This window comes from Sipha flava, unplaced genomic scaffold (genome assembly GCF_003268045.1).
Source record: "Sipha flava isolate LNK unplaced genomic scaffold, YSA_version1 103_pilon_pilon, whole genome shotgun sequence".
NCBI lineage: Eukaryota > Metazoa > Arthropoda > Insecta > Hemiptera > Aphididae > Sipha > Sipha flava.
In genome coordinates, this window is record NW_020271717.1 from 1,623,700 (window position 1) to 1,642,610 (window position 18,911).

At 26.5% G+C, this 18,911-nt stretch overlaps 1 protein-coding gene across 1 annotated transcript; it reads right to left on the reverse strand.

Annotated features, from left to right (window-relative positions):
• Positions 1-212: 212 nt before the first annotated feature.
• LOC112682126 (NHL repeat-containing protein 2) lies at positions 213-12,366 on the reverse strand. Its single transcript, XM_025552629.1, has 12 exons — positions 11,970-12,366; positions 11,607-11,881; positions 11,371-11,537; positions 6,770-6,929; positions 4,589-4,965; positions 4,336-4,500; positions 3,877-4,208; positions 3,057-3,327; positions 2,382-2,636; positions 1,443-1,568; positions 1,165-1,363; positions 213-847 (listed from the first exon to the last, which is right to left on the reverse strand). The coding sequence occupies exons 2-12, from the start codon at positions 11,848-11,850 to the stop codon at positions 360-362; spliced, it is 2,784 nt and encodes a 927-aa protein (XP_025408414.1). The 5' UTR covers positions 11,851-11,881; positions 11,970-12,366; the 3' UTR covers positions 213-359.
• Between the last annotated feature and the right edge of the window lie 6,545 nt (positions 12,367-18,911).

Below are 18,911 nucleotides of genomic sequence, written 5' to 3' on the forward strand. Positions count from 1 at the left end.
TTGAAATAAGATCAAAATATAATAATTTCAGTGCCAAAAATTAAGTCTAATAACATCAAACATAATATCAATTCAGATAATCATTATACAAGGCAACCTACCATAGCATATAATTGAGTAATTTGAAATTAATACAAATAAAATTAATATTTGTTAAACATACTACCAATACATGAGTTAATAAATAATACAAATTATATTATTTTTTTAAAAAAAAGTAAATGCAGTACAAAATTTTCTTAGTCTTTAAGAGTGTATAATTTACCATTTATAGACTAAATATTACATTTCAAAAATTATCATGTATTAAAATTTAATTAGAAAATTTTTATATAAAAATACATAATAAATTGAATTCATTAATTATTAGTATTATTAGTTGTTGTAGACGAATCCACATTATTTGTTGAAGCATTTGTATCGACCTCCAATAATGAAGTTTTACCAATATTTGTTATGGGAATAGTATAAGGAAAGTAAGTGTCAGCCGCCTGAGGAGTATCTTCTTCATCTCCATATCGGACACGTACTACAAAATCAAAATCAATAGGAACGCATTTATCGCCATCCTGACAGATACTGGTTTGACATCTTAATATAACAACTTCTTCATCATCAGATTCATCTTCAGAAGAATCATCATATTCACTATCATAATCTTGGTGATACTTATCATTTCGTCGCCTGTTACTTCCACCATCATTAATTGTTGCATCATCACTATTTTCATTTTCATGTTCATTCAATTCTTGTTTTGGCACATGAATTAAATACTTAAAATCAGCAGCTGCTCCTACTGCTTGTATAGTAGTATTGGATTTAATTTCTTTTGATTCCCATGTTGAATCTAGACAATATAGAAATAGGTAATTAAAGAAAATTTAACTTAATTTAAATGGTAAATATATGATTGGTTTAATTAAATTTAAATACTTTTCAAGTTATTTTTTTAAAATTATTAATTTTAAATTATAAATTAATAAGAAAAATTATATTTTTTAAGATATTGATACACACAAATAAGCTTTTTATGTTGTATTAGTATTTATTAAAGATGGCGAAAGATGCCAATTTTAAAGATTGATAATTATGTATATATATAGATTACAATTATGGAATATAATTTATACACCATATACTTTATAAATAAAAAATAATAAATACCTGGTAATTGAAGAGTCCATTGTAAATGTGGTTGGTGATCTTCTATTGATCGAGATGATTCACTTGAAGATAAATTTCCCATCATAACGCGACCACGCAACATTAGTTGTCCACCTGTCCGTCTATTTAATCTGATTTGTGCTGTACCAACAACATTAGATGGTGCCGATTCTAAAATTTTTGGAAATTCCAATTGCAGCTATAGATAAACAAATAAACCAGAATTGAATAAAAGTAAAAATACAATAAAAATTTGTATGTATAAACAAATTGTATACCTTTTTTATAACATATGTATCGAAGTTGTATACCCAAATCGAATGATTATTTGTATCGGCGATAATTAATAAGCTTGATTCATCTTGTGGGTTTTCAATAAAATGTAATCCATTAGGTTCATTTAACTTTGAAAAAAAAAACTAATTATTTAAAATAATAATTTATTGATAAATAATACAGGTACTGAATAATTAATACTTAAAATTATATTTAAAAGTAAAATTAAAAAAACGATTTTTATAGACCAAAAATTTTTCGTTTAGTTGTTTAATACTATATGTTTTACCTATTTTCATCAATCAATTTCATAAATCATAACATGCGTTTAAAATTTAAATATTTGTTTAAAACAGTCTAATTTTTAAGTACAAAATAATATTGCAAATATTAACAATAAAATTCAAATCATTTTTATAAAAGTTTGTTGTGGCGACTTTTTCTAGTTATATTTTTTATAATTTCTTCAACAGATGCATCTATGTCACGGTGAATTTTTATTTATTGTGTTCCTCAGATAAGTTTTCATCGCCTACGAGTCGAAAACGATACTTAACTAGTTACAATAGTAACTTATAAAGAAGAAATTATGAATGACATGACAAGTAGTATGGGAATTATGGTCAATTACTATATTTTTTAAATAATTTCACTATGACTAAATGACTCTACTTTTCTCTATTAGATATAATTATTTTGACATAAATATAGCAGAGAAGGAATATTTTAACACTCAAAATATCTACCCTGACTACACTATTAAGAGATTTATTACAAAAACCTCTTTAATAAATTCAATAAATATTAATATTATATTCTTTTGAATACATTTTTATGTTATATTTAAAATTAGATAACTCAAATTATCAATGGATGTGTTGATTGATTTTTCAAATATATTTATTTATGATATAATATTATTAATTTATAATACAACATACCTTAACAGGTAAAGGCAATGTGTGCACCGAACCAGCAGTAGATCCAACAATACCTCCAGTAGTTGCATTTCCACCACCATTGTTATAGTGATTTTGTTTATGGCTTTCCAATCCCGTAACATATTTAATTTTATGATTGTATGAATCAGCTATATACAGTATGTTACGTTTATAATTCCATGCTACATCCATAGGATGCTGTAAACGTGAATTGGCACCAGCTCCACCATCAATGTCACCATAGCTAAATAAATCCTATAAAGTTAAACGTAATGAGTAGGGTAAGAAAATATTTACGCTAAAATGTAATAATTAAAATATAATACATTTACAATTAAAAAAAAAAAAAATTGAACATCTTTTTTATATTTCTTAGTTAACTATTTACCGACTAGTCTAATTTAACTAATATAACTGATAAAAATATCACTTAAAATTTGTTAGTTTAATACAAAAAATAATGTTTTTATTAGTATCATTAGTACAAATAAAATATCATGATTTATGTTCAAAACATAATTTAATCATGGTGAACAACAATGAAAAAATAAAATGTAGAAGAATAGACCATAATTGTCATGATTTGCAATTAAAATCTATCTATATTAAATTATACAATTATATAATTGAGTTATAAACTAAATTTTAAACAAATATTAATTGTAAAAAGCTTACAGTAGGGTCAGGACTTCCACCAGCCACGTTTAACACTCTATATTTTCCTGCTAAATCTAAGTACATTCTCCTGATTGAAGAACTTTCGCTATCTGCAATATATAAAGATGGATCGGATCCACCAGGTCCAGATCCAGAACGATATAATGGTTTACTTAAACACAACCCAGAGGGTTGAGCGAATGAAGCACGTTGTCCATTGTAATAATTATTTCTATTTTCTTCTTTACCAGTTCCTGCTATCATGGTACATAGTCCTTTAGAACACCATCTAAATTAGATATAATATAATATAAATTATCATATGTAATATTAATTATAATTCATAATTTTAATTATTTTCAATTTTATTAAAATTAAAATATTTTTAAAATTAAAACAAATAATTTAAAATCGCAAATTTTTATTATTTTTATTATTAACTAAAGATAATAATAAACTCATAATAAAAAATAATCGGTGAATATATTTAAACTGCTATCTATTGTATATATTAAATATTAAATAAATGTTGATTATAGAATAAATAAAATTCACAAATTTATAAATTACACAATAAATAAATTTTTTTTTTTTTTATTGGAAAATTAATACGACTTAAATTTTTTATATCTTTTAAATATAATAATTAAGTAATTTCTAGACAAAACAATTTCAAAAAATATAGAAAATATAGTGATAGGTTTATAATTGAAATATTTTAGTTTAGAAAAAAAAATAAAAAATTGTTATCATTTTTTTTTTAAATTCAGTAAAATCAATATCAAATATATAATGATTGAAAATAATACAATATATTTTATAATAATAAAACTCTTACTTAGATTTCATACTTGAGCAAGTACTAGTACTTGTCTTGTCTAAATAAAGTGCCCATATTTGATGTAAACCAGCCATAGCAATTAACAAACAGCGCACTGGTGCTGGATTTGGAACGGGAGTTGACTGTTGCTGTTGTTGTGAAGTTTGATGAGGTGTGTATGGCTGTGGCGTATATTGTTGTTGAAGCTGTGGACGAGTTTTGCGTTTATAATATACAACATCCCAAGGAGTATTTAAGATTTGAGAATTCCACATTTGACCACCATATCTATCTCGACCTTTTTTACCATTACCAGCCACAGTCTTAACACATTTTGTTTTTAAATCAATCTGTAAAATAACTCATTTATGTAATAAAATAATTAAATATCAATTGAATGTAATGAAATATAATTTTTTTTTATCATTCTTTTTAACACTTCTTTATTCAACATAAAATTATGAAAAATGTACTTACCATACGTATAGCATGATTTTCAGTATCACAAACAAACAGAATATGAGAATTTTGAAAACATATTCCTTGAGGACTATGAAATAAAGCTTCTGTGAAACGTCCATCTTTAAATCCTTTTTTTGTAGTGGAAGGTGAAAGTCCGATACCACCTCCACCAATTACATGCTGTAAATAATATGTAACACTTTTATATATTTTAATGCTTACTAAAACATGCAATAAGATACTTATAATACTTTAAATAAAGAATTACCTTTACTCGACCCTGCAGAGTACAAATTATTATTCTATGGTGCCCACTGTCAGCAATTGCTAACATTATTTTTCCATTATGTCGGTAATTAATATTTTTTTCATTTTCATTATCATCGTTCTTCCTTTTCTTCAGTTTTTTTGTGTATGCAAATACCTTACCAGGATAGAGAAGATGTTGCTTTATAGGAGATGGTTGTATACTAGGAGGCAATGATTGTGCTAAAGTGTTACGTCCAGGAATGATTTCTGGTATATCATGTGAACTAATCATAGAGGCTTGACGTAGAATTTGTAAAGCTGTTTCAATAAAAGTTGGTAATAATTGTGAATGAAATTCTTCACCCTGAATCATAAGCATAGGTTCACCATTAGGTCCTATAGAAAAAAATGTATAGTTATTAATTACCTTAAAAATGCAATTTTCAAATAATTCATTTTTATTGCACCTATGCAAATAAGCAAAGTAAATAAGTACATTTCCTTAAAATTTCAAATTATTTGGTATGGCATTTTTGGACATATGCTAATTAATCTGTGAGTGAGTAGTATTTGAATTATAAAAACAAAACTATGTACCAATAATGTAAAAAAAAAAAAAAATTAAAAAAAGGAGATTAAACAAATCAGTTTATATTTTTAAGTATGGTTGATATAGTAACAGATAATATTTTTTAATAAAGTACTTTTAATATCTTTACTTTTGCAAAAAATAAAAAATTAATCTATAATATGGAAAAATAGAAAATACCAAGTTCGTAATGAAATTTCTATAAGATATAATTAAAGACCGAATTTTGCATAAAATGCATCTTGGTATTTTCAACATAATATAAATGCAGTCAATGAGTGTCCACAAATTTTAACTTGATTGATTAAATATCGAAATTTTATACTGCATATTTTAGCATATACTGACATTAGTGCATGTTCTGCATATTTTAATAAAAATACTGTACAAATATACACCTAACAATCCAAAAAGGTGTTGAGTAAAAAAAACTGATTATATGTAGGTATGTTAGTTATACGTAGGTTACTAAACTTCCATAGGTTGGTTGTACGAGTTTTATAGTGGAGACGTGGCTTTACCTATTTTATCTAATCTTGTAGATAAAATACCCAAAACAACATAAATAGGTACATTATTATAATCACTGCTACATTTATACAATTGTTGGTAAGAATTACTTTTAGCCTAGTTAACCCGTCAGTGCTGAGCATCTTCATTTAAATACATAAGTATAGCTTTTTTTACAACTTGTTTGGAGAAATTTGTATTGATATTTTTCATGTATTAATAATACATGAGTTAGTATGTTATCTCCTCTTCATTTTTATATAATATTTAGCAGTCAATTCATAAACAGTGTCTATTGACGATGTATTATTTTAACCAATATTTTAAAATGAGCGATTTTTTTTATTTTTCTGGTATTCATCTAAAGCAAGTATAAACTGTTATTATTAATAAATGTGTGATCAAATATTTAATTATAATCTTATAAGTTCTTAAAAACATTTATTTGGATATTTTTTCAATTTGTTATATCTATAATTTCTATAATTTAACAAATTACATTTCCGTATTACATATTTGTATCTTACTTTTTTCTTTTGAAAATTGTAATAAAATAAATAATTACCATTGCAAAATTAAAATAAAATATAAAATTTAATAAAAATTGAAATTTTATTTTGTACTTTTTTCTTGCATATTTTGACTTTTTTTAGTGCATTTGTGTATGCATATTTTATAATTTAAAATGCATATAAATCTGGTCTTTAGATATAAGTTTGAGTGTAAGTGTGAGTTTTTTAGGTTGTCATGATCGACCAAAAAAAAAAAAAAAAAGGTTGTCACTGTGTAAAAATATATTTTATATACATGCATGTTAACCTTTCTAAAATTTTGTATTTAAAATATTAATAAATAATAATAAATTTTAAAATTGTAACTTGACATAACACATATTTTAATATAATTATATACAATATTATAATTTATGTTTATTTTTCTAATTAATCCATACACAAACATACACAAACTCCCACATTTATTATATATATACATGGTACTAAAGTGAGTTCAATAAATGGTTACTACAACACTATTTTTCTTCACTAGTTGTTAACAATATATTCCTTTTTATTTTTAACTTATTTCAAAAATTATAATTACCAATAAGAACTAAAGTAGGCCAACAACACACAGCTAAATCATTCCACATAGTACCATCTGTATCATTCACAACACAATGTTCAATTGAATATTTTTCAATTGCATGCTGTACATTTACAGATTGTTGTTCATTTGGAAATTTTGCACTGTGCACTCCAACCTAAACATGTAAATTAGATTGATTATAAGTTTTTATATATAACACACAAACAATTTATAAACATTAAAGGTATTAGATATGTATTATTTACCTCATATGAGGTATCATTTATAAATTAAATAAAATCATTTAGCTAATAAAAATAATGGCTACTTCAAATAAATATTATGTTAGCAAAATAAAAAAAATCAGAAATTTTTGAAAAAATGGTAACTATTCCTAATACATTTCTTGGAACTAATTATAAAATGGTAAATGAATAGTTGAAAAAAAACCAAAAACAATAGGTGAATCTTTAATTTTCCCAGCCTATTCAGAAATAGTACGTATTATGTTTAGTAGTGAGGCTGAAGCGGAAATACAAAAAATACTCCTTTCCAATAATACTATTTGTAGATGCATTCAGAAGATGTAGAACAAAAATATTGAAGAAAAATTTAATGTTCAAATGGTTTTTGTTTTTAAATTCATGAATCTAAGGATAAAAGTGATAAACATTATTTAATTGGGTTTATTTGTTCTATTAAAAATGACAGTACAATTGTATGGGGCATGATATTATATTGAATTGAATCTTAGGCAATAATGAAAGTGGAACAAAAAAAAAAAAAAAAAAAAATAGAGGATATAGAGGGAATATCATGGCGTTTAATAGGAAGAAACGAGTGGAGTGATTTGGACACACTTGGAGAGTTAATGGAAAAACCAATAAAAAAAGTAACTATAGGAAAAATGAACAAAAAAAGGCTTAGTAAGACTTTGATGGATTGATGTAAAAACCAGAGACAAGAAAGAGATAGATCAGAATGTAACCTTTTTACAGACTTGTAACAGAGATTTACGGCAAGACACTTTGAAGGCAGCAATGATTCTCAATGAACCAGTAAGCTGAGAAGAAGATATAGAAGTGGTATAAAACTATAGAGCAGTTGATAATATTTTTTGACTCTTGAATCATATTCAACAAATTAATATGGGTTCACGGGCCAGACAAAAATTTTTTTTATGATATTCAATGAAATTTCCTAGTTTTGAAATTTAATGCGGGTTGTATAAAAGAGATGTGTTTCTCAACTTATGAGTCGCCACTGGCAATATGAAAATAATTTTAGCCATAAATTTATAAATGCTTAAGTTATGTTTTATTTGATTCCTTTATGTATAACAATAATGTGAAGTTTTGCTAGTATTGTAGATTTTACAATGTAGAATATAGGACATAGATAGCAATATATTTAGAATAATTTTTGTATTTTTATTGCTACATATATTAATGACTGTTATAGTGGTATCGGTTGATTGTCCATACAGTTGAGCAGTAAGTAGTACGTCAAGAGTACTAGAGTAGGTAAAAACGAAAAGTTTTAGTTTACAATTAGATACTAATTTTTAAACACTCAAATTTTATGTATGAAGTTTTGATTTTTTTAATGGCTAAATTTACAAAAACCACAGCTGATGGTACCAGTCAATCAGTTCAGTACTATGATTATTAATAATACTATATTATCACATATTTTTATTTTTTTATTTTAGTGTTGGTGGGGATGGGTCGGGTTATTAACGAACAGTAAATTTGTGGGTTGCCATTACAAAAAGGTTGGGAAACACTGCTATAAAGTTAGGGTACCTCCCGATTTTTAAAAAATATCTGAGAACCTAAAGTTAAAGGTTAAGGTCATACATTTAAAAAAAGTTTAAGTTTGCAATGTGTTTGGTAGGAAAAATAAAGTAAGGATGAACTAAACACATATTTGGTGGAGGGGTTATAACCCTAAATCACTTCTAACTAGTTGCACCACTGTGCTGAACACTTATATAATATTTAATAATACAATATTAAATTTAGTAAAGCAAGAGCAATGGTGAACGCTTTACTCGGCATTCATAGTGAAAAAGTTAATATAAATGTTCATAATACTTTTTTTAACAATTAACATTTTTATTGTTTTATTAAGAAAAATTGAATATATACAATCTGTATAAAATTATATTATAAATAATAATAATAATATTTATAAATAATATGTAATACTATATTTATATTTTATATAATATTTAAAACTTTTATACTTTAAAATTCATAAGAATAATCATAATATATGTAATATAATAAAATATTAATATAAAAGTTTACCACAACGTTCCTACAACTATAATTGATTTTTGTTATGACCCATTGGACATTGCCTAAAAATAGCGCTCAACAACAATCAAATCTCTGAAATGTGTATCTTATCACTAGGGAACGGATTTATATGTAATAATAATACATAAATATGTACATATATATGTAAATATAATTTATAAAATATGTACTAAAACCATCCAAATATGTAGGAAAAAAATTTAAAAAAAAAAAAAATTATAATTATTAAATTATCAAAATGATTTGTTGCATTGAATTATTACAATATATTTTAAATTATCAAATATTAAATGTCGCCTATTAAATCTGAAAATATTTTTAAAACGGCTAAATGATCGTTCCACATCAACCTACATCGGTTGATTTAAGCATATTTGAAGGGCATAATATTAGAAGGCGATAATTCCAAATTTTTAGAAGGGTGTCTGCCACTAATTATGTCATTAGTTGATTTAAAATCAATATGGCCTGAAATTTTTTCTGTAAAAACATGAATTTTCTTTTTTACTACTTCTCCTATTGGTCCGTTTACGAATTTTCATTTTGCAATCGTTGATTCGACAATTTGCATACTTTCATTCAAGGACATATTTTTGTTTCTAATTTTGTAATTGTATGTGCAATAAAACTAAAATTCACTTAGATGAAAATTAAATTTGTTTTCAATGTTTCATTTTGCATAATATTTTGAGCTTTTCTAATAGCGATAAAAGTTCTGGATCTAAATTTGAAATAATTTTTTGTATTTTTGTACGAAAAAGACGTATGAATGATGAAATAATAAAATATGTTAAAAAATATTAACAAATTAGTGAAATATGTAAAAATATGTAATTATACCAAAATATGTAAAAATATGTAAAATAAAAGTAGCATCATATTAATAGGAATGATTTAAATCATGAACATTTCTTATCAAATTTTAAATATCTCGTTTTAATAAAAATATGTATTTACATATAAATCCGTTCCCTACTTATCACTAACCATCAATCAATTATAGGGATCACGATCTTTTGTTAATTTTAATATAGTTATATTTCATAATTTAAAAACATAAAATTAATGATATTTCACAATAATTATTATAGATTGACACTCTCTATCACTCCCCCTTAGTTGTGTAAAGAACAGATATTTTAGAAAAATAGAAAAATATGGAATTAATACTTCTCAATATTGTTATAAATACTTGTATTGTAATACGTACATCAAATAATTGAATTATACATGTCAGTAGCGGATCCACGGGAGGGGTTTTGGGGGTTAACCCCCCCCAACATCACGAAAAATATATATTAAAAATCAATAATTTTATGAATGAAGAAAAAGATTTTTTTTTTTTAAAAGTATAAGGAAAAGTATATACATTTTTTTTTTATTCGTACAAGAAGTAAGTTGTCTTAGATTTAAATAAATGTATTATACTGCTGACTATTATCATAATTAAATTATTTCATACACTTAAATAAAATTTTACAATAAAATTAAAAGTTTTGAATTAAATTTTTCTTGTTTTTTTGAAAAATTCTTCAAAAACCTCATCAACTGATACATTAATATCTTTATGAATATTCATAGAAGCTAGACCATTGAGCCTTTCTTGACCTGTTGTATTTCGCAGATTTGATTCTTTTTAAACATGAGAAACTTCGTTCAGGCGTAGCTATTGAAACGGGCAAGATTGCCATTATACGTAAAATTTTGAAAACATTGCCAAAAGACGAATGTGCACTACTGCATTAAAAAGTAAAAACCCTTGATCAGTCACTGACCGCAATATTATAAATAATATCCCAAGTGCCAAAGAAAACAATTTTCAAAACCCCCCCCCCCCCATAAAAAAATCCTGGATCTGCCTCTGATACATGTACATAGTTTTATTATAGAGTTACCCAAACTAGGAAATATATTAGATACAGACTAATTTAAACTGCTATAATTGTCTTTTAAGCTTGAAATCAATACGTAGTTGCTTTTGAAAAAACAATTATGAGTGAAGAAAATATAATTTTATACTTTTAAATATGATTGATATAGTAGAACCAAATTTCTTAAAGAGATATATTTATATTTTAATATACAAAGAAAATCTTATGAAAGTAAGTCTAGTATTCAGATTTGAGACCTCAAGTATAAAAATCGAAAATGTTTAGATTCTTCATTAGAAAAATATAGCAGATTTATATAATAAAGTAGTATAAATATTTTTATTGTTCAAAGAAAATTTAAGAACACATACAATATAATAATACTAAAATATTAAATAAGGTTAATACAATTTGTACTTACAATCACCAAACCATCTTTATGTGTAAATTGTTGTTGTAATTTATGAAGAACAGGTAAAATGTGTAAGCAATTAACACAGCAGTAAGTAAAAAAATCTAGTAGAACGAGTTTACCTTTAAGGTCTTTATTAAATAATAATGGTTTCGTGCAGTTGAACCAATCAAGATCTATAGAGCAAAAGAAAAATGTTTCAGTAAGACTGTGTGACTAAGTTGACAATAATAATTGTTACTTACTGGGTTTGAACTCATTGACACGCAGCCCAGAAGAACCAACGGCAGGTCCACTTTGAAATCCAGAAATGCCAGCGCCCTGTTGACTGCAACACGCAGTCAATATTTTCTGAATATAGTCTTCGGTTAATTCTTGCAATTGTACCGGAATAGGCGATTCGGTAGGTTCGTCAGCGGTAGCAGGACTGCCAGCCGAGCTGTTGAACAGATCAACGAACACCGAAGATATCTCAATAATCCTGTCCATTATCAAGACGACGGTGTGCACGAAAAGCTATCTGAAAAATATGTCAAACATTCGTTATTGTTAAAACACGTCGTCGAACGAAAACCATTATATCGACAAGCGGGTAAGGTTAGACTCACGAAGCGAGCTGGAGCACGGCGTCGTTGTCGTCGTAGTAGTTGCCAGTACCCGTACCGGACACGAAGTCCTCGGGGAGTATAGTTCTGACGAGAAGTGAACGGCGGCGACAAAAGGTTAGAGCGTATCGGTAAATAATCGCTTTTCGTCGCGTGTGGTAAACAATTAACAGCACAGGAGTACACAACATACAACGTCGTGGTCGTGCTTGATGTTCTCGGTCAACATATCGTGCAAGTGATAAGAGCGCATAATCACGACCGGTACACGAGTCGGAGGGCGGGGCTGGTATCGGTTTCCGGGGCACACCGCGGTATCAAGTCAGCGGCGTTCCGTTTTGTTTTGACAAACCCAGTAGCAAGTCGTACATCGTAAGTGCTATCTTACGACGGCACGAGTGTTTCCATTACTGTCCACGGAATCCGTGCGCGATTTCCATCGTTCGATCAATTTATTATTCGATTTCTCTCGCTAAAACCACCCTCCCCCTTCACCCGTAATTTTCATCGCGTGGGCGCACTACCGGCTGGTAACCTAGAAAATTATACCAAGTGTTTGGCCGCGGCAGACCGTATAGATAGTGCCAGTGGTGAACAACCCAATGTTTACGCGCGGACAATTTTGAAACACGTACATACGTCCACGACACACGCCGCCCGTTTATAACTAAAAATATTAAACATTTTAAGTATTAAGTACGGTTACAACTATACTTAACTCGGAATGTTCATCAAGCCATTTCTTATAGTGGACCTTCAACTGTACATTATATTAATATAATAGAATTAATTTTTTTTTTAACAGTTTAACAGCTATTCATATTCTTATCGGTTTTATGAATAGCATCGACACAGCCATTTTATATCAGCTTACCGCATTTACATATTTAAAATTCACATATCGCTTGAAAAAATCCTTCTTTTTTTATTTATTAAAAATAATATGTAAGTATTTTATACGTATGGAGTCGTTTATTTTTCTAAAATTAAATTATTAATGAAATATAAGAATTTAATGCACAAAAATTCAATGAAATATGTCTAGTTATTATATTTATTATAATTATTAATAATGATTAAGAATGATCATGTTGATAACTTTAAATCATAAGTCGACTTTTATGTTCAAATTGTTTCTATGCGTAATTTCCATGTGTAATATGTAGGAAAATGTTTTTGACCACAGATATTCAAAAAACAAAAAAAACATTAGAAATTGAAGAGCTTGTATAGACAAGGTAGATTATCCTTTATAAATTTTCAGCCAAATATTTTTCGTTTTACTAAATTTGAATCTAACTGTAATAGGATAGACCGTATTAAAAAAATTATTTTCTATGAAAAATAATAAAGTACAGCATTTTTAATTTTTTTTTCCTAAACTACCTAACAATATGTAGTTCTTTAAATATGTTTATTAAATGCAATTGCAAGTTTTAAGGGAGGAGGTCAATCGTCCCCTTTGGATAACAATATAATTAATAAGGTTAAGCTAGTCAGGTTTTTCAGATTATTGTCAAATTTATAGACTTTTTAGTGTATTTTATATCCCAATAAATTTAAACTATTTAAATTATGAAATAAAAAAAAGAAAATAATTGCCTAAAAAATAAATTAGTTGTTAATTATCTAGAAATTTACCTATATATTTATCAGAATGTGGTTGTTGAAAAATGTGATTTGTTTTAAAATAAGTGACCAACGTTCATTTAACAGAGTAAATACACACCATTTAAGCTGAAAATATCTTATCTTTTTGATTTTTACTAAAATGTGTAAAAACTTAGTGTACTGTAATCATTATAATGACAACTCTGTCGTGAAAACTTTTGCTGATTTACAAATGTTAAAAAAAATGTATAACAGAAAATTGATAATTATTAATCTTGAAGAACATAAACAATTTACAAAAATTGTTGTGTTTGGTAATTAAATGAAATAAAATGGAAGTCAACTTATTACATATATTTGTATGTAAGGATAATTATTATGGCACTTGTTGGTTGTTACACAATACGTTTTATTAACATCATTCAAATATTTCTTGTAATATATCTTTCTTACACAGACAATCAAGTTTCAAAAGCCCTTGACTGTCAAACAGCAATGGCACATAATATGTTATATCATATTATGGTCTCACTACAAACTAAAGCCACTGAAAGTTTGAGCAACTTTATTCGTATTTTTCGATCGTTTGTATTCGAATTTCAGCCCTGAACATTTCGGTGTAATGCACGAAGTACGTTAATGATAAAAAAAAAAATTACATAAACAAATAAATGTTTGCACCTTTGATATTGGACGTATAATCAATACATTATTGTGTTCGATGCAGATGCGTAATAAAATGTTCAGAAACCTCAGTGATACGATATCCAATTGCATTATTTATTATTTATTTTTTTTTTCAATTAGAGATCAAATGGAAACTTCTGTACGAATAATCTTTTTTATCTGACTAAAAATATGGTTTAAACATTTTCACAAACCTCTTTACTTGACTAGTAAATGACTTGTGATGTCTTATAAAGAAAACGTGAGCTGCATGTCCCCAGCCCCCCCCACTACTTCGGACTTTCGAGTTCAAATTTTTACAGTCGTTTGAGTTTCGTTTGTGCTTGTTTGTGCTTTTATTCCCATCGTTCGTGTTTAACCCGTTTCCGAGTTATCGAACTTTCAAGGTGGGGAGGCTGGGGACATGCTCAGCCCCCCCCCACTATCTCGGACTTTCGAGTTCAAATTTTTACAGTCGTTTATATTTATTTTTGCTTTTATTCCCGTCGTTTGTGCTTAACCCATTTCCGAGATGTTAAACATTGAAGGAGGGAGGGGCCTAAGGACTTAGCCTCCCCACTAACCAATTATTCTTATTGATCTGTTCGTTTATTCCACGTTTGTGCAGATTTGTGATCAAATTTCAGCAGAAAATTCTGATTTACTTGGGATTTTTTTTATAATGACCCACTTTATTTTTTTTTTTTTAATTAATTTGCGTACAAAAATTTAAATATTTGATATTTTTACGTGTATTTTAAAACAATAAGAGCTCTTCTCACCAAAACCCCGAAGTGGTATAATAATTATTGATGAATTTTCATTTTGAAAAAACTTCTATGATAATATCATAACACGTTTTTAAAATTGTATGAAACCTTTTTTATTTTGTCATTTTTAAATTTGGATTGACTTTTAAGCGACCATTTTATCCGGCCACGGAATTTTAGATCTGGCAGGCTACTGCGAATTCGCACTGAAACTTATGCATACCTACGTGTCTAACCGTAAACACAGTTTGTAAACAATACTTTTGAAAAAGTATTAAGATACTAATAATAGTATTCGAATAAAAAAGTATTAAAAATACTTTTAAAATACTATTATAAAAATGTATTTTATGAATACTTACAAAGTATTTGAATACAAATCCAAGTATTTTTTTTAATTTTATGCTATATTATATATATATGTATTGTACACCAGTATAGGTAACTATTATGTTACTACTTTCCATGAATCTTAACAATTATTATAACATGTCTGACTATTTAAAGATAAATACATGTTCACATATTTCATTCTGCATTCACATATATTTTAACTAATAATGATTAAATTTCAATGAAAAAAATATAATAAAAATTGGTAATATTACTATTAATATGGAACTATTTTAAATTTATTAGATTTTCAGTTTTCTTAAAAAATTTCAAAACAGAAACTATATAAAATGTAATGAGGTATTTAGTGTGGTAACATTGCTATTACCTACCTACTTTTACTATACAAAAACATAATATTAGTTTTCAACAAAATCGATTTTTTTTTTTTTAAATAATAAATTAAAATTAATAAAATACTTTATGATATTTTAATACAAGTATTTAAATTTTAGTAAAAATACAATTAAGAAATAATCAAAATACTTAAAAAATAAAAAAAATAAATTGTATTCAGAATAGCATATAAATACTTCAAAAAGTATTCGAATACTTTACAAGACTGGTGTCTATTTAGCAAAAAGTTAAAACGTTATAATTTATAATAGTAAATAACACATGGTTGCGGACCATGTACAAAATTTAAAACAAATTTTACATTTGGAAAACATTTTTTCATTGAACCTGTTTTCCAAAGTCTTGAGTTGGGAAAAAAAATTAGACTTTGAATTACCTGTCGTTTTGAGTGACATTCCAACAACAATAAATGTGCTACATAACAAATTCACACTCAGAGGTATTATTAATTTCATAATACCAAAATCCAAAAACATTAATGCAATTGGGCATTATGTATCATACAATTGAACGGCTGAGTAGAAAAAGGATAATATTCCAAAAATACGAAAAATAAACTGAGATAGCTATTTTGTAGTTGAATGTAGATTTCATTTAATGAACGTATGAAGGATAATATTCCATTGAAATTACGTGTATGAATTTAGCCTTGAATGTACGCTGAGTGGAAAAAAGATAATATTCCAGGAATATTCCAGGAATATTATCTTTTTTCCACTCATTGTGACGTTAGTTAGAATGTTTGGTTTATTTTCGTCTATTTTTAGTAAAACGACGACAACCACAACAATCGTAAGATAGTTTTCGATAATAATATTATTATCGAATGTTATTATCTTAATAACGAAAACGAATATAATATTATCATTCGACACGCAGTTGTCATAAATACGATTAGTGCTATTTCGCAAACGAATTTATTTTTCTTCGTATGACGTAAAGTAATAAATTAATACGTTTTTAAAGTGTGCCATAATAGTTATTTGCAAAATGTCATCCGATTCTGAAGGAAGTATTACTGAACCAAGAAGAAAACGTGGCAAGCTTAATAAATCCCAGCACATCAAAGAAATAGAAAAATCGGCCAGACAAAGAGGAGAAGAATTTGTTACAAGTAAAGGTAATCTAATAGAGGCTAGAGTAACAGGTCCAAATTGTGACTGTCGTAAAAAATGTATGATTAACTTAACCGTAGAAGAAAAAACTTCTATAATTAGCGCAGTTTATAGTGGTCGTCCTAAAAATGAAAGGGATACGTATCTTTTGGGGCTTATAGATAGATTTGACGTGTATAGACATCGAGCTTTGTCGTCCGAATCAAAGCAAAACACGTCTTCTTTTAAATACTATGCTATAAAAAATGCTAGTCGTGTTGAAGTCTGTCGTAAAGCATTCATGAGTCTCCATTCAATATCAAATAAAGTTATTCAACGTTTGAATAGATTACGTGAAACCAATCAGTCACCAGTTGATATGAGAGGAAAACATAAAAACCAATTATTGGAGGGAAACTAATATTACATGGAAACGATGTGATGACCAACTGCATTCCACACGATACGTAAGAGCATCCACAAATGTTAACAGTCAATTCATACTGTACACTAAATAAAAAAGTATTAGGTTACTAATGTTAGTATATTTGTTTAATTTGAATAAGTCAAAAAGCATTTTAAATAATGTATTTTAAATAATTAATTTATGTTTTAATTTAAAATTTTATTCAAAAACTTAAAAACTGTAATGTGTCATTTATTTTTTAATTAAAATGTTCATACGTTTTAATTTTTACGTAAATAACTATTATAATATCTGTTTTTTTTTTAAATGTTTGTAATTTATGTTAAAATGTTCTTATACCTATATCAAATTTGTTATTATTAGTAAAATATTTTTTGTAATTTTAATTTAAAACTTTTATAAAATGTTACATATATATACTTTCATATTTATTGTAGAATTACTTTATATTTCAAGAAATCAATAAATGATTACATTTTTATTAAATGTATACCTAAGAAAATTTGTCATATGAAAAATATTTTATTATATAAATATATGCTGTGTAAAAAGCTAATGATATAATAATAATTGTTTGAATGTTATTTAATTTAAAAAAGGTGATTGGCATTTATAAATTGGAAAATAGATATCCTTCAATAATGAACGTATTGTTTTGGTTTTCTCAAATATAAACAAAGAGAAAAGGTCTTATTATTTTGTATGCAAATTCATTTTTAAAAAAATTATGTTGGTCATTACTTAAAGTATGAAAAAAAAAACCCAAGTAAATCAGAATTTTCTGTCGAAATTTGATCACAAATCTGCACAAACTTGGAATAAACGAACAGGTCGATAATAAATAAAAAATTGGTTACTTACATATACTAAGTTTACTTTATAAAATGTGTTGATAAAACAATATACACAAAAAGTGTGTTTAAATATATTTTGAATTTATTAAGCATGTCCTTAGGCCCCTCCCTCCTTCAATGTTTAACATCTCGGAAATGGGTTAAGCACAAACGACGGGAATAAAAGCAAAAACAAGCATAAACGACTGTAAAAATTTGAACTCGAAAGTCCGAGGTAGTGGGGGCTGGGGACATGCAGCTGAAAACGTGAACCAAATACTGTCAAATCTCGTATACCTACTTATATTTCAAGTATAGTGTATTATTCAATAAGTATAATAATATAATGTGTATGAAACAATGTGACTGATTTATAGATATATTTTATTGTAACCTAAAATTATTATTATTGCTTTTAATTAATAATTCAATAAAAACTCGGCTTCCATTAAGACATGTATACAAAAAATACAAATATGAGTCATATATCTAGTTAAAATTATATGGTTAGAAGATTTTGATTTTAAATTATTTTTTTTTTTAGATTGTCTTATTAATGTTATTTTAGATATAAATCAGTTTACTGATGTTTGCATTAAAAATACCAACATTTATTTATTTTGCATACATTTGCATATTTTTTCAATTTTAATTTATAAGTGCATATTTTGGTTTTTTTTCTGATTTTTTTATACAGGTAAGCATTTGCCATGCTTCCATTTAAAACATCTATAGAAAAAACCATTATTTAATACTTTGACCAAATCTGAATTTGATTATCTATATTATCGTAT